The following is a 27,538-nucleotide window of genomic DNA, read 5'->3' on the forward strand; positions in this document are numbered from 1 at the left end:
AAAAAAAAAAAAAAAAAAAAAAACTTAAAGGTAAGAAATAAATTTGTTCCTTGTTAGTCGCCTTATAAAATGGTCACAAGAAAAATCAAAGACTTAATAGTGGCAGTTCTGTAAATTCATGGTGCTAAAAAGGGTATTCTTCTTTTCATAAAAATAAACAATATTTTTCGGGGAAATCTAGACACGTTTAAATGCGACGAACATCGAAGTACACCAGTTTTGATTTGCTCTGTCTTCGAAAAGTAATCTTTATAGTAAAAAAAACAAAACAAAACCAAACTGTCATATCACATTGTTGAATTAGTCTATTTGTTTTGTCTTCACAATTTTTCTTGTTTTCGGTTTTCAAAAAATTGTTAATGGAGGAGACGCCGAGATCAGTCGGAGAAGCGTCGACGACTAATTTTGTGCCGGCGGAGACACGACCGTCGGCGAAGAAAGATGCGGTGACGATGAAAGGTTGCGGTTTTGCTAACCTTGCGTGGGTTGGTGTAGATAGAGAGGAGCTTCGAGGGAGGTTAGCTATGCCTGAGTATCTCCGTCTAGCTATGAGAGATTGTATCAAGCGGAAAGATTCAACGGCGGTTCCTGATCATTTGCTGCTACTTCCTGGCGGCGTTGCTGCGGATATGGCTCCTCACGCGCCAATGGTTGTGTTCATTAACCCGAAAAGTGGAGGTCGTCATGGTCCTGTTCTTAAACAGAGGCTTCAACAGTTGATGACCGACGAACAGGTCAATGAGCTCACTTTACTTAACTAATTTTGCTGAGCTCAGCAGATTTTTGTGGGATTCTTATTTGAAGAGGATCTTAAAAATCTTGATTTGGGTTTAAAGACTGTTGGATTCACTCTGATCTGAGAGCTAACCACATTCTTATTGTTCTGATATGATCAACTCTTTTGTTATTTTCTCTCTTTAGACTGTTCTGTCTTAGTTGATGTTCATTGTAGTGAAGGTTAGAAATTTTCTTATCATGCAATGGTGGAAACTTTATTTCTTGGATCGTTGTAGGCAAATCTATGTTGTTGTTTGAAGAGTGACATAGTTTGGAGTTTTGTGAAGTTATTTTTGTCTGTCTTTTTGGTACTTGTACTTGGTTTGTTATAGCTCATGTTGGATTTGTAATTTACAGGTATTTGATCTCACAGAAGTGAAGCCTCATGAATTTGTACGGTATGGTTTGGCATGCTTGGAGACATTGGCAGCCAAAGGAGATGAATGTGCAAGAGAATGCAGAGAAAAGATGCGGATCATGGTGAGTATATTTACTTCCACATCATGAATGCTTTTTATTTTTTATTTTTTTACGTTTAGCAATTAGGATTAGATTTGCTAAGTTAGTGGCAATGGTGATTGATGATGATGATAGGTAGCAGGTGGTGATGGTACTGTTGGTTGGGTTCTTGGATGTCTTGGTGAGCTTCACAATGACGGTAAATCACATATTCCTCCCGTTGGAGTTATCCCTCTTGGTACAGGAAATGACCTCTCCAGGAGTTTTAGTTGGGGTGGTTCATTCCCTTTTGCTTGGAGATCTGCTATGAAAAGAACATTACATCGAGCAACTTTGGGTACCGTTTCTCGATTAGATAGCTGGAAGATTGTTGTGTCGATGCCATCTGGAGAAGTCGTTGATCCTCCTTATTCTTTGAAGCCTACAACAGAGGAAACTGCACTTGATCAGGCTTTGGATGCTGATAAAGATGTACCTCCTAAAGCAAAGTCCTATGAAGGAGTGTTCTACAACTACTTTAGCATAGGTTTGTAACTTTATCTTTTCATATATGTTTAACAAGTTTCTACATATTAGTAGTCATTTTTGTGGTAATTTGTTGTTTTTTCTCGTGTTGGCAAGGTATGGATGCTCAAGTTGCATATGGATTCCACCATCTTCGCAATGAAAAACCATACCTAGCTCAAGGCCCTGTTACAAATAAGGTTGTTATAGATCAGAATCTTCATCAATCTTGTCTATGTTGCACACTAATTAGCTGTTTTCTTTTTTTTTCGGTTTGTAATGAGATTATGAATCACACTAGTTTCGGTTTTGCAGCTTATTTATTCAAGTTACAGTTGCACTCAGGGTTGGTTTTGCACGCCTTGTGTCAGCAATCCTAGTTTAAGGTTAGAGCATTTCCATTTTCCAGTGAAGAGAAGAGAGTATAAGCCTTTTTGTTTTCCATGTTCTACTAAACTTCCTATCCCTTAAGTTGACATGTTGTGGTAAGATGAATTTGCAGGGGACTTAGAAACATTATGAAAATACACATTAAAAAAGCAAATTGCTCCGAATGGGAAGAGATCCATGTTCCTAAAAGGTAATTTATAAACTAATCTTAATCATTGGTTAAAAACTAAAAATATGGCTTCACTTACAAGTTACAATCTCTCTGCTTTGGTATTGTATAGCGTGAGATCTATTGTGATATTGAATCTTTATAACTACGGAAGTGGAAGACATCCATGGGGTAATCTCAGACCAAAATATTTAGAGAAGGTAACGTTTTATTCATAACACTAACCTTTAGTTATATATCGCTTTCTCTACAAGCTTTAACATATGGTTTTTTATAACAGAGAGGATTTGTGGAGGCGCATTGTGACGACGGGCTGATAGAGATATTTGGTTTAAAGCAAGGTTGGCATGCTTCATTTGTAATGGCTGAAATCATCTCAGCTAAGCACATTGCTCAGGTATTTAAGAAAAACACTCAACAACAGTTTCTCTAAAATAACCGGTTCAACCTCGGTTTTGCTGATCTTTAATTGTTGATTTAGGCGGCTGCGATTAGATTTGAACTAAGAGGAGGTGATTGGAAAAATGCCTTCTTGCAAATGGATGGTGAGCCATGGAAACAACCAATGAAGAGTGATTATTCGACTTTCGTTGAGATAAAAAGGGTTCCTTTTCAATCGTTAATGATCAACGGCGAATGATCGATGAAAACTCATTCCTATGTTTATGTAAAAGAGAGAAAAAAATAAGCGTATGATTCTTTTTAGTATTTATTTGGTCGATCAATTAGTTAAAAATAGTGATCCTTTGTTCAGCTCTCTGCTGCTGTTCTTGTTGTTGTGTTATTATGTGCTAGTGAAGCATTTAAACTTTGTGTATTTATGTATTGAAAAGATGATAATTTATGATAAAGTTTCAGTATTTCTTCTTTAAAATGTGTTGAATGGAAATTCCTTGTCTTTGAAATCTTGTAAATTTTTCTGGTAGATACTATGGGGTCTAACCAGTTAATTAAATATTTATGGGGCGAAATTGAAAAAGGTAAGAAGATTTCGAGGGTTAAGAAGCTAAATATATCAAAGTTGAAAAGTGTGAACTTTTTCTTTCCTCTCGGTAGGAAGCAGAAAAAAATCAGATTTTGCAAAAACAAAATTTAGGGTTTAAGAAATCTTTTCTTCAGTGAGTTTCGAGCTTCGTCCGAAGAACAGTTCCAACTTCAGCAGCCATGGCGAGCACCAAAGTTCAGAGGATTATGACTCAACCTATTGTAATCTTCCTCGATTTTGATACTCTTCTTTTTTGCGACTCTAAATCTCGCTCTGTTTAGTTTACTAACTCTTTACTTTATGATTTCAGAATCTGATCTTCAGGTTTCTCCAAAGTGTAAGTGTTAATACGATTACTCTGATTAGCTTTTTGTTTGGGAACCATCGATATGTTTACTTATAGAGAGTCTGGTTTGCTTTATAATGCAGAAAGCTCGGATTCAGATTTGGCTTTTTGAGCAGAAAGATTTGAGGATTGAGGGACGTATTACTGTAAGTCTTAATATTTTTGTTTCGGGCATAGCTTAAAAAATTGAAGCTTTTGGCTTTGTTGATTGGCTAAAACTAGAAAATTTGACATGCTTGTGTTCTACATTATCACTAGTGTGATCTTTTTTATCTAAGGTAGAATTTTTATGTGATATGTAACATTTGGAATTTGTCATGATGTTGTTTCTATTTCTTTTTCGAACTTTGATTGGTACCACTGTCACCATGGAGCTAGATTGTATATACATTGTCTGATAATTGTAAGATAGCAATTAGTTCGATTCTTTGGGTTGGTGTGTATCATCTAGATTTAAGACTGTGTTTGTATTGCCCATATTGTTGTTGAGATGATAACAGAGATGGTTAAGATTAATCAATGTTATGTCTTTGGTCTATCTTTTGTTTTTGATTACACAGTTGTTTAGTTGACTTTGAATGTTTCATTGTTTCGTTATTCTAACTTTCCCATTGTGCAGGGTTTTGATGAGTACATGAATTTGGTGCTGGATGAAGCTGAGGAAGTAAGCATCAAGAAGAAGACCAGAAAACCACTTGGTGAGTTGATTGTGACTCCTTGCAACCGTTCTTCTACAAGATTCCGGTTCACATTTCTTACATTGTTTTCGTAATGGTTGATGCTAACTTGCACAAATACTGGATTTCAGGAAGGATTTTGCTTAAAGGAGACAACATAACTCTGATGATGAACGCGTAAGTATCATTATCCTCTCATTTGTTTCCCATTCCTTTCAAGTCTCAGTTCTGCTCTCCCTGGATGTAAAGATATGTAACTCAATCAATCTATATCTTATTACAGCGGGAAGTGATGTCTGTTGCAATGGAGGAATGATCCAACTATATCGGATGGTTTAAGAGTTCTTGTTTCCTCTCTTGTTTCCTTTGGGAATTGTTGTCTTTTTGCTTACTGTCAAATTGAAAAAGTTCACTTGCAAAACCTTTCATGAGAAAAAAAAGTTTCTTACATAGAAAACTCAAATCCAAGAATATCGTAGTTGTTAACAAATGTCTAACATACTTTTGTTTAGATCATAAGCTAATTTGCTGTCCAAAATCTGATAGTTAAATAATTTGTTAAGTCTTATTAGCCAAAAGAATTGACCCTCGCATATAAACACACATAAGAAAATGTCGGACAACATGCGTTATGTTGTTTTACCGATCTCTCGTTAAACTTGGAACCAATAAAAAATAACATTGTATACAAAAATAAAGAGTTAAAACGCAAAGAAAAGCCTCTTTTCACATATACAAATGGATCAAACTCAATAAGGCTTCCTACCAAGAAAATTCCCCGGGGGATCGTAATTGCAAGCCAAGAGTACGCCTCCACCGCCATTGCAGATCACGTGGGCGCAGCCAATCCTTTGTGTGTTTTTCCATACAATTTGTGTGTAATGGCCACACATCTCGGCGTTGCAAGAGTTAGATCTATAGTTATAGCTCCTTGCTTCAGACAACCATCCATAAGAGGCTTGAGAAGGGCTCCAACTCTTGCCTGACCCCCAAAAGAGATTCTCACCATAGGGTCCATTGGAATGGATCAAGGCGCAGTCACGGCGTCTCTGGTTAGCCCACCATTGCGCGTAACGTGCCAATTTAGCGTCCCATTTTAGCGGTTTGAGCCTTAAACGAGCTCTTACTGCGTTTTGTGGACCCATGAACTGTTGTTGGTAGGTTGCGCAATGACAACATGTTACAAGAAGTATGAGAGTCGTGATTATAACCGAAACACCACTAATGTGTTTTGGAGGAGCCATCTCGGGTGAGGCTTGAACTAATGGTCTCTGGCTTGGTTTTATATATAAGCTTAAAATCGTGAAGAGAATTTTGTTTGTACGATTTTTAAAATATTATAAGGGGGAAAGTGTCAACTCTATGATTAAGTGGTGTACATGTTCGATTATGATAGCCACATTTGAATTTGTTTTGAATTCTTAGATTTCGTGAATAATTAAGTATGTATTTTAATAATTTTATATGTGTTTAACGTATAGTTTATGCATAGTAGGTATATTAATATTATAGATTGGCCACCCCAAAAAAGTCTTGGGGTAAGAAGATTTACAATAAAGAACCTTTCGTTAACAATAGTATAATAGCACTTTTTAATATAAGACAAGTTTATTTTGTTTGGAACTAAGTCAGCCAGCAGTAGTTGGATATCGATGCTTCATCTTCTTTATTAACTACTTACATTATTGAACCAAAATTAACTTTTTGAAAGAATATAGTCTAAGTAAAACCACATATAGCATGACGTTATGTAGCATTTTATGCGGAGAAAGTCAAGAAAGGCTATCCAAGCCAGTTATTATTATTGTAAAAGTAGCTAAAGAGAGGTAAATGTTGCAGAGAACTACACAGTTTTTGTTGATCAGGAGATTCAGGACACTATGCAAGAGCTTCTGCGATGATGGAACGGTGGGACAATTGCTGTTCGTAGAGGTCACGGAATATACGGTATTTGGCGTCATGATACTTCTTAATCTTAGGGTCTGATGATGGATGAACCACCTGGAATTCATTACAAGTGGTCAGCATAACCAACATGATCGATGTTGTATATAAATAACATCATGAGCAATGAAGTTAGAAAAGCATATTACTTGTCCAGCTGCGTTAAGAGCTTTCATGGCATCATGGAGACTAGGATAGTTCTTGCAAGCAACTGCTCCAAGAATTGCTGCTCCTAAGAGAACAGACTCGCTTTCTCGTGGGAGAATTATTGGACAACCTGCGAATAGATCGATCCAGTAAGATTACTCTTGGTCGTGGAGATTTTACTGATTAGAGTATAAAAGAGGAAAAATGAGTGTGGTTTGTAATATACCAACTATATCAGCATGTTCTTGGATGAACAATGGGTTCTTTGAAAGGCCGCCACAAGCAAGCAGTGTATCAATCTAACATCAAATGTAGAGACAGAGAAATATGAGAAATGCCTTGTATTGTTTCTATAGAGCAATGTGTAAAGAAATGCAAAGAAATCTTACTTTGTGACCATGACCATTGCAATGCTCTACAATATGACGTGTACCATATGCGATTCCCTGTATTGTGGCGAGGTATAGTAGAGCCAACTGCTTCTCGGATGTGTCAAGAGTCATTCCGAATATGACTCCTTTCGAATTTGGGTCAGCAACAGGAGATCTGTAACACAGCTTTGAATCAATATTAACTCAAGTGGGAAGAAACAGAGCAGCATCTCTCTGTTTTAGTTACCTGTTTCCGTGAAAGTCGGGAAGGATATGCATGTCTGAGGTAAGGGCAGCTATAAATGGAGAACTTGTATCTTCAGCCATCGTTTTCAAAATGTTGTTCAGTAGTTCAAACACAGAAACTTCTGCAAGAGACCGGCACAAAAGCATTTAACCAATGTCATGTCAACATAAGTGACTATAGAAGGGAAATAGTCAAAAATATCAGATTTGGTTTGTTACTCTGGGAAGCAGCACGATTGGCAAGACGAGGAGAAGCAACATGATTTTCGATGATGTGATCAAGTAAAGCTCCAGTGGCACTTTGTCCTCCTTCTGTAAGCCAATACTCCGGAACCATTGCTGCAACAGTTTTGGTGAAACAAGAGTGAGATTATTATATAATTCAGAACGAAAGAATACAGATCAAATGTGTATGTACCTGACCAAAAAGGCCCCCACACGCCAGGGATAAATAGCTTTTCACGGGAAACAGCCATATGGCAAGTTGATGTGCCGCATACCAAGACCATTCGAGAGCATAAAGTATCCACATCTGACTCTGAAAACGCCAATCCTTAGGGACTGATAAATCACATTACGCTGTACTATTATAGCAAAGTATGTATACCTTTCGTCAAGGAGTCCAAATCTGATTTACTTTCCATTACCCCAACACCACCGGCATGAGCATCAATGAGTGAAGTCCCAACAGGAGTTCCAGCCAACAGGCCCAGTTCCTGTGAAAAATGAAAAAAGAAGGAAGTGAGGTAAATATGTAACATAATGAAAATATAGACCCAAGAAGTAGGCATACTCTTAAGACCTACAGAAAAAATAAAGTGCTTGCTCTTGTATCTAAACACCTCTATTTTCTTGAATTATCAGCGGTTCTCAGTAAAAAACTTACCTTAGCAGCGGATGCAGTTAGACCATTACCCAGTGGATGTCCCGGAAAAGCTACACTTCGTCCTATATAACAATAAAAATAACATTGTTACAAGGTAAAAGTAGAGGTTTCACAGTTCCTCTAAAGAGCCTTTCTAACAGCTAAAGCAAACAAACAATAAAACAAGCATACCCATCTTAGCATGGTGACCATCTACCAAATCGCCTAAGCCAATTTCTTCCCAGAACTCATCATCCCATCCACACGCTTCCATATCACGAGAAGCCTTCTCACTCATCTGGTGCATGTGTGCATGGCCAAGATAAGTCCATTTGCATACTGTTGTGCACAAACTACGTGTATCATCTCCAGTAGCTCTAGCAGGAAACAAAAAGAAATCAGATTCCGCAAAGACAAATATGAGGGATAAAAAAGGCTTGGTGGTGTGGCGCACCTGTAAGATAGCCAATCACTCAAGTCCATCCACTTATAGACCATTGACCAAGACTCCTTAAGATTTTCCTTCACCCATAGAAGCTGCAAAAGGAGAACTCTTTTGTGTCTGTCAAGCTCAAACAAGCAGATTGCAATCACACAAAGAAGTATCAATCAAGGAATATTTATTAACCTATACCTTTGGTGGCTCCATTTCAGGAGAAACACCGCCACCACAATACTGCAAGACTGGAGAATTAAATGAGTTGATTCTCTCAGCCTGCTGAACAGCTCTATGGTCCNCATACAATAATGTTTCTTCTTGAATCACCACTCCAAGACACAGTAACAGGGGAACCCTCAGCATCGACCGCCACTACAAACGTTAAACAACAGTAAAGTTTCCCTTGTAAAACACACAAAAGGGTTCTAAATAAGTAGATGCTACTACAAACCGAGAGAGCAAGTGGCAGCAAAGCCAATTCCTTTGACTTCAAGTTCAGAGACATTAGCAAGAGAGCAAGCAGATTTCACAGCTGCACAAACCGCATGCCAAATATCTGTTGAAGATTGCTGTTCCATTAAAAAAAAATCATGAACCTCTCTCTCAGGTCTCTATAACTAATAAAGTCATGACTGTTTAGTAACTCGGATCTTTCTTTATCCTAATAATTACCTCAACACAGTCCCCATCCTTCCAAATCTGTATTGGACTACTAGAAGAGCCTAGAATCTTTCCATTTTCATCAAACAAACCTGCATCATGAAATCAACTTTAAAACTGAAATCAAAATTTCATGGCCAACAAATCAAGAGGGATCATTCTCTTACGCATCTAAGAACCACACAAATTGAAGAAGAGATTGAATATAACTCGGGAAGAAGGAACTCACCGGCACGGGCGCTTCCAGTGCCAACGTCGACACCGAGAAAAACGGAACGAGACGGCAGTGGATTTAGCTCAGCTGTGGTCATCTCTCATCTCGACAAAGCTACGGAGAGGAGAGGGACCTACGACATATCCTATTTATTTAACTAGGTTATTAACCCGCGCATAGCGCGGGTATATTTATATCGATCAACATATAATAATTCAAAAATATTATAATTTTTTGACTTAAATCTTTTTAACATGAATGTTCTTTTATTTCTTTGCTTTTAAAAAAAAAATCATTGTTGTTGTTTAAAAACATGTCTTTGTAAGTACAAAAAAGTTTTTAGGATAAAATTTGGTATGAAGACGTTTGTTATTTTCTCTTACTTGTTTTATAGTATAAGAGATCTTGCTATTATATTAGCTTAAGCCCTAAAATAATTTTGACAACATATAAGAATGATCATATTGAAAGAAATATAGAAAAGTCATTATTACCACACCTAATAACTAAATCGACCGTCCAAATTACACATTCAAAAATCCAAAGAGATATATATGTAAACAAAAAAAACCTCCAACTGATGAATGAAGAGCGCCGAATTCAACACACATACCGAAGGATTTTTCTCGTACCAGGTAACTTCAAACTTGTTAATCATGTTGAGATTGCGTTTTGGGTTTCTCATTTTCTGTATTAAAAAGTTGCTTCTTAGAAATAAAACAACAGTTACTGTTATTTGGAGAAATGGATGCTTTTGTGAATGAATGGGTCAACCAATATGATATGATTACTGAGAGAGTCAGATTTAATTTGAACCACTTAAAAACCAGATTGCAAAAAAAAAAGACCTCTTTGTTGCAGATTAAATGTTGCAACTTCACCCTTTGTGATATCTGGTGATGGTGGTGATGGTGGGTATTGCAGCAAACTTGTATTCTTTATTATATCCTGAAATTGTGAGAACCTTTCTTTTTATTTCCCTTCATTATTCACCCATTTAGATATCAAATTCACAAAAGTGGTTATCACATGATGATTACATTTCTAGAGTTAATATATGTCATGTCTCGTGCTAGAGTTAAGACTAAGAGTTTTTGTATGGTGACATTTACTTATTTATCTTTTGATGGGCCATGCATGATTCCAGTTTATGTTCGAATATATCTTATTTATCTTTTACTGTCTTAGTCAACAAAATATGAGTGATTACGTTCAAAAGATTTGTCCACCGTGTGTAGAACTGCCGAGAAAGGGATTGACTGACCAGAAATTTAGGCCTTGCAAATGTGGCTTCTAGGTTTAATGGTTCATGCAACTTTCTGATTTTACATGACGATGCATTTTGTAAACCTGATGGTTACTTATAGCACAAAATACTTATCTATTATTTTAGTTGTGGCCTCAAAGAACACAACAATATCACAATATAGATGACATGCATATATGCTAGAAACCATAGCTCCATTTAGAATGAAATAACTGATCTCGCCTTAGTATGTAGGTATCCCGTTGTATATTTTCTTGTAGACAGTTTTTTTTACTGTCTTCTCTGCATCATATGGGGTTTTAGAAAGGTTAAACATGTAGGATATGTTACAGGTGAGAGCGCCAAGTACAACTGACCATGACTGAAAACTGGTTAGAAGCAAATAGAGGCAAAATCCTTGGCTTGTTAATTATCTTTATGTAGCACACAATGGGTGGAAATGGTTGCACTAGAGATGAATGAGTTGAAAAAATATGAGTTGAATAAAATTAGTTGAATAGTTTTTTTCATTTCTTTAAAATTTGTTCATTTCTCCAGTTTTTTTGGTTGAATGAGTTGAATAAGTTTTCCAACTTATTTATCTCAAATGGTAAAAATTTGGTTGAATGATCATTCAACCTATTCAACCTATTAATTTAAGTCATCCATTTGCACCCAATATCATACATCATACCATCGCACCATAACACTACAATATCAAACAATAGACATATGCAGTCACTTAGTTTCCAAGTCAATGCAAGCAATTCATGAAGAATATTCTTAGAAAGTAACTTTTGTGTTTCCTCAATTACCACCTTCACATTTGCCGCTTAAATAATAAAATTCATTTCCCTTTTTCCTTTTAATTCCATACCCCAAGGTTCAAGAACGCTCATACAACGCTTCAGCTCCTTCCAACCGTTAAAATCTATAGCTATTAATCTCCCCACCAAATTTCAGCTTGATCAGACTACTTTACATCACCAAATGTTGCTTCGAAGAAGCCAACAGGAATTGTTTTTAGGGTTCTAGATATGTCCAAATTGTATATTTACTTGACCATAAAGAAATATCCATAACTCCTCGAGTTTAACACCGATTAAGGTTCCGTCTACTGCGGTGGATTGGTTTCTGCATTAGCTTTCCAGGGATGCCATATTCGTGACCTAAATATTTCTGGTTGGACGGGAATCATCCCCACGAAACATAAACGGATCTGACTCCTTACTTGAACTTCTTCCTTCTTCTTTTTATGTTCTTCTCCACATCTATTTACTTCGGCTTTGCTCCTCCACCACCATCGAAGCTTGACACAGTCTCATTAATGACTATAAGATCAACCACCTCTGCGACGTCTCCTTCTCTCTCTCGTCTCCTCACGGCTCACGAGAAGCCTTCTCACTCATCTGGTGCATGTGTGCATGGCCAAGATAAGTCCATTTGCATACTGTTGTGCACAAACTACGTGTATCATCTCCAATAGCTCTAGCAGGAAACAAAAAGAATCAGCAACCGCAAAGACAATTATGAAGGATCAAAATGCTTCTTTTTTATTGGTATATGAGAAAGAAAGAAAAGAGTCCAAACCATTCTTTTTTTTTGGTATATGAGAAAGAGAGAAAAAAGTCCAAAAAAATAATAATTTCACAAATCAATATATCAAAATACAAATTTCAAAATTTTTAATTGAACTATGTCTAATTAAAACTTTGTTCAGCCGTGGTCAGCTGTGGTCTCATCTGAACAACTCAATCTTGGAAGAAGCTACGACAATTTTTTTTTGGTATTGTGGAACCTAACTAGAGGTTATTTTGGTAGAAAGAAAGTGTCCAAAATCTCATAATAAACAGGTTTTAATATGTTTTATTAAAATATTTATTTTTCTCTCTTGTAGTGTTGTTTTTAACTATATATGCCAGTCTCAAATATGTTCTGTAATTAATGACGTATTAATTCATATATGTTTTGCACATTTAGCAGTGCTCCACCTCCGAAGCCACAATACCAGTCTCATATCTGGTTTAGTTAAGCACTTACAAGTAAACTTAATATACCATGATGAAACTCATAGCCGAACTTTAGTGATCAGACACTTTTATGGTCATACCTGAATTCATTATATATGGAGTTCAATATTAAGTTGAAATTTAAGCTTGATCAATTAGCATTCCCAAAAAAAGTTATATGAGCTGTATTATATATCGTATTAGAATGTTAGTTTCGTCATAAGCGAGCAAGTATGATATATTCACAAACAAAGCTTCATTACTTGGCAATAGATTCATAGATTCATGCGTAGCCATAATGAATTTCTTCGTAGGATCTCGTCTGAAAGTGATGTTCAAATGATACAAGAACAAATTCATTCCACTGCGTGGTGACTGAGGAGAAGATGCCGTGCAATCCACGGAAGACTCTCCTTCATACACAGTAACTTTATCTCTATCAAATACGTAGCCATAATGAATCTCTTTATGACTTTGGGAGCTATAATTAATCCGCTGCTCCGAATCAAGAAACGCGCTCGGTTCATCAGCCAAGTAGATATCCGTAGATTTCCCACGGGACAAAGCTAAAGCAACCCTTTGTTTCTCTCCACCTGATAATTTGTCGAAGGTTTTTATCCATGAGCTCCTCGATCTTGAGCGGTTTCACAACGTCCGACACGTATTGGGGATCCGCATATGCGTTTGGGATCTTCCTGTGTATCAAAACTCTAACAGTAAACTAAAATTTAGGCTTTGGCATATCTCGGGACTTGTAAGAAACAGAGAATATTGTGGTATCTCATGTACTTCAGATCCTTCTACATCAATATCAAGCTTCGAACCCGCAAGCATTTTGATAAATGCGTTGTCTTCCCTGTTGCATTCTCTCCCAACATAACTATGATCTGAGATTTGGTGAATTTGCCTTGTTTCAATCTCAGCTTGAAGTCCCCTCGAGTTTTAGTCATTGCAGGGTAATTGTACCTTGCATAAGAAGCTACTTCCTCAGCACTTTCTTCCGGTGTCTCGGAGATTCTAAAGGTCAAAGACTCATTCCTAATTAGTAAATTAAACGGATTAAATATTTTTGTATGTGGGCATGCAAACCAATTACGCATAATTTATTTAGACTTATTCGTTGTCGCATGCAAGGCCTATATATGTCAAGAGCGATCTCGAACAAACCACTGAAACCATTTTTTTCATTGAGTTGCGTACTGTATTAGACATTGAAATATACTAAAAAATATATGGAACTATAAGTGAACATGCTTCTTACTCCGTGAAAAACTATTAAACGTTTTTTTCTTTCTTTTTCTTTTCACAACAACTCATGTATCATTAATGATTACCCATTGTTACGAAGGCGGTCATTATTTGGTTTAATTAATAAAGCATAACCGTCATTATAAATGTCACAAACGTATGAGAGGGTAGGTGCATATATATATATAGATAGTTGCTTTCCACACACGACTCGGAGATCCGTCAAGTCTTTTTAGAATTGGAACTTTCTTGCTCCACACGTTTGGTGGTTCCTAGAAGGAAAAAAGTTAAAATATTCATGTGCTAACAACTATGGAAGAGTAGCTATCAAAATTTGGAAGTTAGATAAAGGAATAGCAATTGAAAAGGCAGTAGTGCACTAATATGGAAAATCAACTAGAATATGGAGTAGCGATTGAAAAGGAAATAGTGCTTTCCTGAATATTGGATTTGGAAATTCACAAGAAGCGTATTAAGAGAGCTGCAAACTGGGAGGAGATTCAGAGAAAGTGCTCAGCCTAAACAGAAAAAGAAGAGATGAAGGTGGATATGAAGAATGAGATGTGGAAGATGAAGGCGAGGATGAAGTATGAGAAGATGAAAAAGAAGAGGAAGCAAGAGAAGAGGAAGATGATGATGGAGATTGAGAAAGAGAGGAAGAAGATAAATAGAAAGAATGAGATTGAGAAGAAGAGGATGAAGATGAAGATGAAAAAAGAGAAGAGGATGATGAAAAGAAAGGTTGGCATAGAAAAAGGCACAAGTATTATGGATCTACCCGATGAAATTCTGAGAGATGAAATTTTTAGGAGGATACGAGAACCGAATGATCTCTGGTCTATGACAATAGCGACCAAACACTGGAAGAAACTCTTTGACTCCATGACTAATCCTTACTCTGGATTGGACGACATATCAGGTCTATCAAAAATCAAGTTTAGTTTGAGCAAGGATGGGAAGAGAGTAAGATCAGTCTTTACTTTTTCTTTCTAGAATTACGGGCACAAATCGCGGCCGAAGTTTATTTGTTTATCTCGTTTTGGTTTTGAAGCACAGTTGCAATATATTAATTAATTTTTATTATTACAAAACTGTGTCATCCTAATAAGTAAAAGAAATATTAGTAAACTAATTAATTTCTATTAATTATGTCATCTTTTCTCAAGCCAAATAACGTCACGTGAGAGTGAGACGGCATAAAATTATGGACCACCATGATGTTATGGTGTTGACGTGTTGTGACTCTTCCTTTCACGGTTAGGGAGGGATCAATGTTTTCTTGGTTGGGTATGTCCCAACTCATGAGAATTTACGTTTTAGGAATGAGTCTTTGACCTTTATAGTCTCCGAGACACCGGAAGAAAGTGCTGAGGAAGTAGCTTCTTATGCAAGGTACAATTACCCTGCAATGACTAAAACTCGAGGGGACTTCAAGCTGAGATTGAAACAAGGCAAATTCACCAAATCTCAGATCATAGTTATGTTGGGAGAGAATGCAACAGGGAAGACAACGTTTATCAAAATGCTTGCGGGTTCCAAGCTTGATATTGATGAAGAAGGATCTGAAGTACACGAGATACCACAATACTCTGTTTCTTACAAGTCCCGAGATATATCAAAGCCTAAATTTTAGTTTACTGTTAGAGTTTTGATACACAGGAAGATCCCAAACGCATATGCGGATCCCCAATACGTGTCGGACGTTGTGAAACCGCTCAAGATCGAGGAGCTCATGGATAAAAACCTTCGACAAATTATCAGGTGGAGAGAAACAAAGGGTTGCTTTAGCTTTTGTCCCTTGGGAAATCTATACGGATATCTACTTGGCTGATGAACCGAGCGCGTTTCTTGATTCGGAGCAGCGGATTATAGCTTCCAAAGTCATAAAGAGATTCATTATGGCTACATATTTGATAGAGATAAAGTTACTGTGTATGAAGGAGAGTCTTCCGTGGATTGCACGGCATCTTCTCCTCAGTCACCACGCAGTGGAATGAATTTGTTCTTGTATCATTTGAACATCACTTTCAGACGAGATCCTACGAATTTCAGACCAAGAATCAATAAACTCGATTTGATCAAGGATAAAGAGCAGAAACTAGCGGCATGTTATTACTATTTGGATGCTTAAGAGAAAAAAAAACCTCTGCTCCGAATCAAGAAACGCTCTTGGTTCATCAGCTCGGTTGTAAATATATTATACTTGCTCGCTTATGACGAAACTAACATTCTAATACAATATATAATACAGCTCATATAACTTTTTTTGGGAATGCTAATTGATCAAGCTTAAAATTCAACTTAATATTGAACTCCATATAATGAATTAAGGTAAGACCATAAAGTGTCTGATCACTAAAGTTTGGCTATGAGTTTCATCATGGTATATTAAGTTTACTTGTAAGTGCTTAAACGAGATATGAGACTGATAGATATTGTGGCTTCGGAGGTGGAGTACTGCTAAATGTGCAAAACATATATGAAATAATACGTCATTACTTACAGAACATATTTGAGACTGGCATATATAGTTAAAGAAAATACCCCAAACTTTTATTTTTATGTTCTTGTTTGTGTTTAGTTACCTAATGATTTTCATGGTTAAACCAAAGCAAAATGATAAAGAAAGTCGTTTTTTGGTATATGATATAAAAAGAGTAATCTTGTGGGACATAAACGAGAAATGGTTGGTAGAAGAAAGTATCGAGAATAGATGTTGTCGTCCGCATGATAAAATTTCTGCTTATAGATGCAACTAAATTGAAGAATTATGATTCGTAGATCCTTCACGACCACAACTTATCTTCCACGATTGGACCATTCACTAAGTGCATTGTGTATACGTATAAAAGGAAGATAATTAAAGGCTCAAATTTAGAGAAGTAGTAACTATCATTATCACGAATTTATTAGGTTCCAGATAGTTGTGGGTAAGAGCACCACTCTTTTAATATAGTAGTATGATTTTGCATGCGTTGACGAATCTGTAACGTCATCTTATTATCTTTCGTAGACTAGACTAATAGAGATAAACATTTTAATATACAGTTATGATATTTATAGTCCAGCCGAAACGATGCCGTTTACAAGAAATTTTCAGTTGGCTACGTGGAGCTAATAAGTAGTACAATAATGTAAGGCTAATTTAATATTTGGCTCTATATCATAAAGAATGATTTTCTACTATTTTTTCTTGTATTATAAAAAATGATTTTCTGTATACTTTTATCAATTAATGGTAAGAAATTGTAAATTTTAAGAATCATTAAATGAGAATTTAAAAAATATAATGAAATAATATTGGTTAATAATTAAAAAAAATATGTTATTATAAATAAATAATATACTTATTAATAAATATTAAATGTTTTTCTTAATTCTTGTAAAAATCATAAAACATCATCTATTGTGATACTGAGGGAGTAAATATTTAGGCACTAATAACTAATAAGTACCTAATTAATGCAAATAAGGAATGAAACTTTGCGTGGTCCTCACACAAAAAAAGAAAGAAAGAAAAACGGTTATTGGCAAAAGAAAGTATTTGGTTAATCCTGGCCGTTTGTTAAGATGAGATCAAAGGGCTAAAAAAAAGATAGGTACCTTGTTCTGCGTCCAATAGACACACTCACGATCAGTTTGACTTTCGTCTCTTCTGCGGACATGATTCGAGTTTTTTCCCATCGTCGTCGTCAACTTGTAGTCTCCGTACAATAAACCATATTAACTAGTTATTGTTAATATGTATGGTAATATGTAACATGTTAATTATATGACCCATATTTATAAGACCCATACAATTTCAATGGATAAGCCCCATTTAAACTAACTTTATTTTTAGCTACATATTTTCAACTTATATAATATACAGGATTTAGTATGGGGCATACGCTCCACCCAACTCTAACGTGGATCTGTCCTAAGGACTAAGTCAACAAGTAATTACTAGAGATCAGATGGTCAAGGTACTTATCTTGCACAACACCATTTGGAGTTGTTATTGTGTCTTGTTTTTTAAATTTCAAACTGTTTTTCTTGTGTCATGATGAAGACACGGAGTAGAATGTGGTATATAATTCATTAATTTGTATTTGAAAATTGACATCTCAAATCATTTATAAACTTGCTTTGGTGTCTATTTAAAAAAAAATTATAAACCTTCCTTTGTTTTTTTTTTCTTTTTTGTCACCCAACCTTCCTTTGTTTAATTTGATTTATTTTGCTGGATTTATCCTAACTTAGACTTGTATATACATTATTTGTGAGCTTGTGTTGATTTTCTTGTTATTTTTGAACTTTTGAATATATACTACTTAAAAAACCATTTATTTATTAAATCCTCATTAATATGACTAAACTTTTGTATATTATTGTACTTAATTGATTTGGATAAAATAAAAAGGAAAAAATACAGTTTTGATGGAATCAACTCTATTAGAGTCGGTAAATTTATGCATGTATTATTATTCAGTATTAAATTTTGTCACCAATTATAACGACTTAATTTTTACTATGCTTTTATCATTATAAGTTTATTACGATTATTTTATTAGGCTTATCCGTTGGGATTGCAGGTTACTCTTCCATTTTACATGTTTTCTTATTTACATAATTTTCCAATTCTACGGTGAGCAGTTGTCGTACTTCCTTTCTTTAATTTGTAGTTAATTTGTAGTGCATGCATTATCACAATTCATGTTTAAAATAACGTTTTAATGATGTATCTTTTTATTACGAAACTATAGTCTCAAAATTGTCACAAATGATAATTAAAAATTTGTCGCAAAATTTTAACAAGTACTCAAAAATCATGATATTTTGTGACTATCATAATGTCCAATCTTATCATTAGAAGTTAATTAGTTCCAAATGGTCACAAGTTATTACTAAAAAATTCATTGCATATGATAAAAAATTATAACAAAAAAATTAATCTCAAAACAATATTATTTTTTAAAATTTATAATCATACAATTTTTTTATAATCATAAACATTAGATATACATTATAAGCTATATTTATTCTTACAAAGAAAATAAATCACAAATTCGAACAGATGCACATATTCGACCATAACTTTCATATTATAACTTTTATGGAAACGATTTCAGGCTCTCTGGAAAGGTAAGACTCAGATCTTTTCAACGGCGGGTAGATCAGCTTCTGGTTCAATTTGTTGCAGTAGAAAATAATTTCACCAGATGACTGATGTTAATTCGCGGATCTGCGCAGAATATGTTTGAGAAAACATATATAACTTTTAATCTACAAAAAAGGTTACAAAGTCCTTTGAGGAAAACTTATATCTATGGGTTGGGAAATTGTTCACCAAAATTCGTCCATAAAAGAGTCCGTTTACCCCTTCTTTTCCACTATCTCCTAGGACATGTAAGATCTGTCATTACTCTCAACTGTGGCTCCTTGTTCTCTTTCTCTCAGATGGTTTACTCTCTCTATCTAGGTTTAGGAGGCACGAAATTATAAAGAATAAAACCTTAATCATCTCTTAAATAAGTCTTGTTAAATTAGGCTTAGAGACTTGGCTTAATGGGCTTTGTATAAATGACATAACAATTTATACTATTTTATGACTAATTTTTATTCATTTTAATGTCACAAACTGTAACTTGCATATTTATTATAAGTTCATAACTAATTTGCAACAACATATTGGTCATAATGTAGTCATAAAAGTGACGATTAATATTATCGTAACATATTCGTCACTAAGTGTGACAAACTTTTGTTACTTATTTTTTTTGTCATAATATAGTGACGAAAATACTATGAATTTGTGACAAATAAATTTAGTCATAATATCGTATTTAAAATCTTACAAATTTGTGACGAAAATTTTTTGTCTCAAAAAAACGTCTCAATAAAATTATTTTCTTGTAGTGATGATGTATTCAGGTACGGTAACATTTGTGTTTTCACCATTACGTGCTAATTAATTCAGATGGAGCTAATTGGTTTCCAATTAATAAACGTACATTATTTTTGGGCGAAGCTAACTCGTTCACGTAAAACTACATTTTTTTAATATCTCCTTTTGGGTGAAGCTATTTAGGCATGTTTCAATTCAATGTTTAGCATTCATTGTACCCCGACGTACCTTGGAATCTAGCTTAACAAAATAATTTGAAACACAAATCAGTAACAGATGACTCACATTTATTAAAGAGTGAAAAGGTTGGCGTTATAAGACATCTTACAAATGGCAGCTTCGCCACCATCTTGGTGAAGATTTGTCGAACATGTGGAATTTAATGGATGCACCTTATGAAGATCGTCAAAAATATTATCACCTCATTTATTTACTGTGAGTTATTCGCACCATCCGACGTGCATGCATGTGCTCCTGGCAGCATTATATATATATACGTTGGACTGAATTATAAATGTCGTTATTTAGCAGGTAAAGTATATCATGTAGTAAACAAAAGTCGTTATTTGGTGTCTTTTGGCTGAATGGAATCAACTCTATTAGAGTCGTTAAATTTATACATGTATTATTATTCTGTACTAAATTTTGTTACTAATTATAACGACTTAATTTTTACTATGCTTTTATCATAAGCTTATTTACTAACATAAGGTTTGATCGGACAACCATATATAATTATCACTTTGCTCTTTCCCTCGTTTACGTGCATTTGAAAGAGGGTTATAATTATTTTCTTTTTTTTGCCTGCATGGAACTATCAAATCCTACGTGATACGTGTGTAACAAAAGACATTTCTGATCATTTTATTTGATAAACTAAAAGATTAATAGGGAAAACATACTCAAGGTTAAGAGCACACATACTTCCAATCGTTTTCGTAACCGTGACGACCAAATAAAAGAATTGTCTCATAAAAGGGTTGTTACTTTTGTGGTACCTAGGCGATGTACAGACACCATATTCACATTTGACACATGCTAAAGTGTAAACGTAAGTGTACGGGGTAAAATATAGTATAAATTAATAAATACGCTGAATGTAATATATTCTTTTCTGACACTCACCTTAATAAAAAAAATGTAAAAACTTATTTTACAAAATGCTATATACTCTTAACATTTGTTAACAAAAGTTCCAGTGCTTGGTAGCTATTATCATACACACCAAAGATCTAAGAATTTCTTCTCCCAATATTTCATTAGGTAGATCCATGATTGTTGTCCTTTTCTCATTATAGAGCCTTCTTTTTTAATCCCAACCCTTCTTGTCATTTTCCACTCCTCTTTTCACATCTTCATTTTCATTTTGTTTTCTGTTTCATAATGACTCAAAAAAATTATTTTTTTACTAACGTTAACATAATTGATCAAAAAGGGAGGGTTGAATATTCTTAGTCCTATTTGAATCAACTAATATATATATATATATATATATATATATATATATATACTATACGTATGAAGTGTTAAGTTATGATCTAGACCGTCGCTTCCTACCAAGATGTAATTGGAGCCGGCCGGTATGTGGGAGTTTTCCAAAGATACGGCTTAGAAAAAGCCTTTGACACGTGATGAACTATAACCACCTCGGCTAGGCTTATCATATAGTAAAAAACAAAAAAGTGGTCGATGTGTTATGGATATGCATATCTCTATAGAGTCCCTTATTCTAGAATTATTTAGATATGTGATTTGCAAAAGTCTCGGTCAAAATTGTTTGAAGCTTACATGTTCCAAGCTTAATATATATTGCACTCCATAAAACGAATTACGGTATGATCATAAAGTGTTTGATCTCCAAACTTTAGCTATGAGTTTACTTGTTGGTGTTCCAAGAAAATAATTAAGTTTGCTTGTAAGTGCTTAAACTAGAGATGACTGATATTAATTGTGGCTTTGGAGGTAGAGTAGTGCTTACTAAATTAATGTGCAAAACATTAATGAGATACGTTATTGCAAAACATAATTGAGACTGATATATATATATATAGAAAATATATACCCCGTACAGCCGTACTTTTTCATTTTATGTATTTTTTATTTTGTTTACCTCACATATTTGCCAATAGCAATTTTCATGATTAAAGCAAAGCATAATAATAAAGAAAAGTCGTTTTTTTTGGAATAAAGAGGATTATTAATCTTGTGGGAAGAAAATGTCCCGCATTAAATAATGGTTGGCATATATTAACTATGAAATGAATATTCTCTTTCTTAACGAAAGCACTAATTCAACTTTTACGTAGTGTTATTTTATTATATTTACGTAAAAGATATATCTATTATTTAGTTTGATTATAAAAAAAAGTTTGATTATAAAATTAAATAAGAGTTGAAGAAACATATAAAGAGAGTTTATTGTAAGTGTTTGTAACAATACCCCATAATTTGATAGCAATAATTCGTGATTAAACCAAAACATTATGATAAGGAGAAGAAACATGTTTGGTATCATATATGGGACCTAGTGGTTATTTCAAAGTTGGGTCGCGACTCGATTACTAGACTAGCGATAGTAATCAAAAATATAAACAAATCACTAGAGTAGCACAATACAACAGAAATATCTCAAAATTGGGTCTCGACTCGATCCTCTAGAGATAGAGATGATAGATCGTATGACTCGAATCAATGTTGTCAACGCAGACCTTTGCAAGTCTAAGAGCATGGCTAGTGGTATTCTTTAAAGGGTACTCACACAATTTCTGGTGTAAAAAGAAAAGAAAAATAAAAAAATTGGTCCACAAAAAATGAGAACCGTTGCTCTGAGGAATATCGGAAGGAACCGTTGCTCTGAGTTACGTGTCAATTTCTGGTTGGGTTTTGATAAAATATAAAACACAGATTTTTTTCCTCTCTCGCCGGATTAATCTCACTAATTTTCGTTGATTTCAATCGATTCACCTTGAAGAGATTGCTTGTTCCGGCTTAAGCATGTCAGATAGTGGTCTCTGATAACGATTTATGTTCGTATATGGTTGCAATCGTTATATTACTCGATCCGACGATTGGGATTTGACGGCAATCGATCTCCGAGTGCGGCGGATGGTGTATGCTCCTCAAAGTTTCAATTTCTGGTTGGGTTTCTCTTGATTTTTGTGTATGCTCCTCAAAGTTTGATTTTTTTAGCAGAGAAATTTGGAATTGTGATGTTTATTGCAGAGAAATTTCAAATCAGTTAGATGTTAATAAGGCTATGTATGGTATTTGCTTGTGAGTTTCTCTATTCTTCTTTTTCCTAGAGGATGTTACTGAAATTGTTGGTCTCTCCGTAGTTAAACGAGGCCTTCCTTTCTCACTTCTCAGAAACAGATTGTATTTTGCGTAGTGGGAACATTATTTTCAATCTTGCATCATAATTCATTTTGTTCTTTGATGTTTTTTTCACTTGATATTGGTGTTCTTTGTATTGTTTGTAGTCTCTAGATGTGTTAAGAGAACCACATTTGATGCTAAGCTCCACTAGTTGAATGAAGTATTTGCTCATAATTACATTAAAAAATGTAGTTGGGTTGGGTGTCAATGATATAGGTTTGGTTGTTTTCAATTTCTGTAATTTTTTTTTAGATTGAGAGGTATAAAGCAGAGATTAAGAAGCTTCAGAAATCAGAAGCAGATATCAAAGCCTTATCACTTAATTATGCAGCTCTTTTAAGAGATAAAGAGGTAATTAAGTCTAACATCAAAACCCCAATGGGATTATTATGTGTTGTCAAGCCGTCTCTAAGTTTGTGTTCTTATTAGAAGATAGCTTGTCTAAGTTTGTGTTCTTATTAGAAGATAGCTTGTCTGTTTGTTTGTTTCATAGCTTGTTTATTTCATAAATTGTTTGATTCTGGTCTGATTTTGATCAAGTTTGTTCTGTTTTTTAAAGGTTACTTGGCTTCTCCGAATCCTTTGAAGTAACGAAGCAAGGTAATTCATCTGCTTCTGAATGTTTATTGTTTTAAAGTATATTTATGTGAATGTGTATGTTGAGAAGTAGCTTTTGATTTGGGAATCAAGAGGTTGCTGAACAACCAACAGTTGATAAGGAAAACTTAAAACAACACCCCTACTTAGATATTTGGTTGCTCTTTTGATGTAAATGTCGGGTTAAAACAGTTTGGTTGCTGTCTTGTGTAAGTTTTATGAAGTTGTCTTATAAATGTCGGGTAATCCAATCCTCCTCCATGGTTTTGTAGGCTTGTTTACAGAGTTTTGCACATGCCATTTGGTTTGATGTTTAGTTCTTATATTTCTTCTTTTTTGCATTAACAGGAAACAGCAGAAATAAAAAAACAGAACATTCTTGTGTTAGCTTGAGTTGGTTCAGGTCTCCGGAAACTGAAGAGAAGAGAAAGCCAAAGATATAGTGAAGACATATATAAGTGCAAAGGAAAAAGCTGGCAAGTGAAGAAACGCATAGACATTGGCTGATTACAAACGGAGAATATCGTAGGAGTAATTACGAACTACATCAGTTCTCTTTGGAAACTGCATTGCCTGCAATGATCTCACATTGATCGATACCTATGTTTAAATTTGTTTTTGTTTGGATGAGACACACACAACAACATCCCCAAGTGTAAATATCAGAGATTTTCATACTCTATTGTTTCAAGAATAGATTGGCATACTCCTTTTATTGGCTAGATACTGAATATTGCAGTTTGTTCAAATTCTACATTTCTTGTCAATATATTATCTTTGCTAAAGGTTTCAGGCTTCTCTTTAGGAGATCTGTTTTTGATTTAATTAAAAGGTTTACATACAATTTGATTCAATTAAAGGTTACATACAATTAAGAAACTTGCAACTGTTTAAAAAATATGAATTATGATAATTAAGCACCTTTGATTGGGTTTCTCTAGTGTATGAACGATTTTGATTCAAGTACTTAATGAGTTGCTTTGATTAATTTAATATTAATGATATGATTAGTTTATTTTCGAGCAACCATGAATTGCTCCATTGGACATATTCTAAGAAGTTACGCCAAAAGTGCAAGAAGTTATCATGTCATGTTGTAAACTATTCGAAGAAAAACTAAGGGCACCTCCAGTAATGGTTCTCTTAATTAAAAACTTAAAAGTAATAATAAAAAAAGAAAAAAACTGAGCAACGTTGTTTATCATAGAAATGAAGAATCGTTACTTTAGACACTAGACAGGTGGCAGCACTTAATAAGCTAATTTTCTTTTTTAGATTTATTATTTAAATATATAATAATATTAAAATAAAATAATTAAAATATGTTATTTTGAGCAACAATTCATCTTTGCTGGGATGCGGATGGTGTAAGGACAGGGCATAAGATTGGAAAAAGACAAGAGCAGAAAAGCATGATCGAGAAGACATTTAATTTACATATTCATGTGGTAATAGAAGAAAAAACTTTTGCGTATATATGCAAGGGTTGGTTATTGCTCTATTTGGTTATTGAACTCCATATAATGGAGATTTTGGTGAAAGTTGCGCATCGAATATATATATATATATATATATATATATATATATATATATAAATAATGATAAATAGATTGGTTGATATGTTATATAGATAGAGAGTAGTCCCTTTTAATTGAGAAGATGGCGGTCAAAATAAAGTCATCCCAGTGTTATCATAACCATTCCATTTTGGTTTTCTGTTAAATAATGACTTTATTTTCTGTAATTAGATAGACCCAAGACTCATATATATACACCCAATGACGCTAATTAATAGCAATCGATCGTCATGATTAAACCAAAGGAAAATGATAAAAGAAAAGTTGATTTTTGTATTTATGATATAAAAGAGCAATCTTGTCGGACAAAGAGGATCGAGAAGAGATAAGGGTTGGTAGAAGAAAGTGTACGTCGAGAGAATAGATGTCGTCACGCATAAAAATAAAATAATGGTTGAGAACGCATTATTTAATAATTTTGTATTCATATTTGCGCAGTTGATCAGTATATAATGAGTGGATAAATATAATATGGGTAATGCACGTTCGGTAGTATATTTTCATAGTTTATTTTATTGTTCGTGGTCGAGCTTGTCACATATATGCAACAAAGAAAAAAAGTTATGCATGCATGCAGACTCGAATTAATAAATTCTTTATATATCATATAGTATAATGGTTTCGGTGCGTAATTCGTTTACGACCACAACAACTCTAGGTTCAACAAGCTGATCCAACTATTATCAAAATGGTGTTTTATCTAATCTGAAGAATATGAACTAGCGAAGACGATAAATAATCTTGAAAAAAAATTAAGATAATGTACTACAAGTATTATTTATTTAAAACACACAAATATAATGGGGGGGGGGNGGAAAGGAGTCTTTAATGTAACAATGTATACGATCCATCCATACTTTGAATAGCAATATTAACTGAATTTGGTGGTGAAACCAAAATAAAAGAAAATACATTTGTTTTTGGAAGAAGAAAATGTTGTCATAAAAAATAAATAAATGGTTTTAATAAAATAAAAGACTCTCTCACGTGTTACCAGGAAAGAGAGAGAGAAGAAAAAACTGTTACCTGCAAAAAAAAAAAAAAAAAAAANGAGTGACAGCTGAGAAAATGATGTGTTAATTAATATCAGCAGTTGGATGAGATGAGATCCTACGGCCTCAAAATATTTAGGTGTACCCCTACATTTTATACTAGGATGCTGCAGATACGGTTGTTTATTTCTTTTGCCTAAAAAGCAAAGCGAGCGAGTGGGTGAGACTGTGAGAATAGAAACCGTTATTTTAGCAGATCCCCAAAAAAAAAACGACAAAATGGGGATATTGCGTACATTTAACAAAAACGCAGAGAACAAAACAGAGTAATTATATATAATACTGTCTGTAGAAACAGAGAGATTAAGCGTAGAGACAAATATTAAAACGAAATTGATTATAATAAACAAACAAACAGAATTAAAACAAAAAAAGAAGAAGACGATAGCGTGTTTGGTACAAACCCAAATCGTCATAAACGACGCAAACAAGGTTATATCAAATGCTAATGTTGATATTAACATTGATAAACCCAAACCCAGACACAGAATCTATTATTGAAAAGAAGAAGACGAGAGAGAGATTGGTACGTAGTCTCCCCAAGCCGATCGATCCTCATGGATTTTTTGCTTTTTTGGCATCGAGGGAGCACACGAAAGCTTCAACGGCTGCAACACGCGCCCCTCCTTCAGAAATCTCACCATCATCATCTCTCCTATAAGCAGCTGTCATTTTGAATCCTGGTATCACTTTACCTATGCGCATCCTCAAGTCAGAAACGAAGGGGAAGTATTTCTCATGTCCACGCAGTTTCCAAAACGATCTCACACTAGAAGGTGTGTGATACCAAAAAGAGAGAGAGAAAGACATAGGTGATAGCAACACAAGATTAAAGCCACTAAGAAGCAGATAGCAACACAAGATTAAAGCCACTACAAGAAGCAGAGTATTTGCTTGGTTCTTCGTCTGCAATAACACGAAACGGTGCAGTTTTGCCAAATCATCAATTGGGCCGAGTGCAGAAAGAAGAGAAGAAGCCCACTGAGATCCAACGGTGGACTGCAACGGCAACGTCATCACCTACAACAAGCATAAAGCAGTCTGTGTCACACCAGGACAAAATACCAGCTCCACTTCAAGACAAACCCGTTGGAACAGAGGAGGACGCTGTGTCTGCATCATATCGGGACAAAGCCAAAGGCAAGGCTATAGCCGCGTGTTCCGACAGTACGACTAAAGCAACCTTAAAGCAGGCAAGTTGCAAACCGACGATGCAGCTGTCTAATCAATTTGCAGCCTTAGATTCACAATGTGCAATCGGATTCTGACATCTGTTAGGATACACTAGGGTTTATGATAAGTGTATAAATAAGCTGCCAATGGCATTGTAAAACCTTGAGCTCAATAATACAAA

At 34.7% G+C, this 27,538-nt stretch overlaps 3 protein-coding genes, 1 long non-coding RNA gene and 3 pseudogenes across 6 annotated transcripts; 4 read left to right on the forward strand and 3 right to left on the reverse strand.

Moving 5' to 3' along the window:
• Positions 116 to 3,056, forward strand: LOC104721821 (diacylglycerol kinase 7-like). The gene is made up of 9 exons (XM_010439888.2): positions 116 to 734; positions 1,135 to 1,257; positions 1,372 to 1,762; positions 1,858 to 1,940; positions 2,056 to 2,126; positions 2,243 to 2,320; positions 2,412 to 2,499; positions 2,580 to 2,696; positions 2,781 to 3,056. The coding sequence occupies exons 1-9, from the start codon at positions 360 to 362 to the stop codon at positions 2,937 to 2,939; spliced, it is 1,485 nt and encodes a 494-aa protein (XP_010438190.1). The 5' UTR covers positions 116 to 359; the 3' UTR covers positions 2,940 to 3,056.
• Positions 3,354 to 4,778, forward strand: LOC104721822 (small nuclear ribonucleoprotein E). Its single transcript, XM_010439890.2, has 6 exons — positions 3,354 to 3,505; positions 3,595 to 3,621; positions 3,714 to 3,776; positions 4,250 to 4,328; positions 4,439 to 4,484; positions 4,591 to 4,778. The coding sequence occupies exons 1-6, from the start codon at positions 3,464 to 3,466 to the stop codon at positions 4,598 to 4,600; spliced, it is 267 nt and encodes an 88-aa protein (XP_010438192.1). The 5' UTR covers positions 3,354 to 3,463; the 3' UTR covers positions 4,601 to 4,778.
• On the reverse strand, positions 4,913 to 5,560 carry LOC104721823 (pathogenesis-related protein PR-1-like). Its single transcript, XM_010439891.2, has one exon. It carries the CDS (start codon positions 5,549 to 5,551, stop codon positions 5,057 to 5,059), a length of 495 nt encoding a protein of 164 aa, XP_010438193.1. The 5' UTR covers positions 5,552 to 5,560; the 3' UTR covers positions 4,913 to 5,056.
• Positions 6,044 to 9,326, reverse strand: LOC104721824 (annotated as a pseudogene).
• LOC104727663 lies at positions 12,623 to 13,479 on the reverse strand (annotated as a pseudogene).
• LOC104727664 lies at positions 14,929 to 15,827 on the forward strand (annotated as a pseudogene).
• On the forward strand, positions 22,372 to 24,270 carry LOC104721825. 3 transcript variants are annotated; one of them, XR_757088.1, is made up of 4 exons: positions 22,372 to 22,720; positions 23,211 to 23,309; positions 23,518 to 23,558; positions 23,904 to 24,270. It is a non-coding gene; the product is annotated as an uncharacterized LOC104721825 (long non-coding RNA). The 3 variants fall into 3 exon arrangements; XR_002034171.1 differs by having other exon boundaries at positions 22,372 to 23,309; XR_757087.1 differs by lacking the exon at positions 23,211 to 23,309.

This window comes from Camelina sativa, chromosome 11 (genome assembly GCF_000633955.1).
Source record: "Camelina sativa cultivar DH55 chromosome 11, Cs, whole genome shotgun sequence".
NCBI classification, from domain to species: Eukaryota; Viridiplantae; Streptophyta; class Magnoliopsida; order Brassicales; family Brassicaceae; genus Camelina; species Camelina sativa.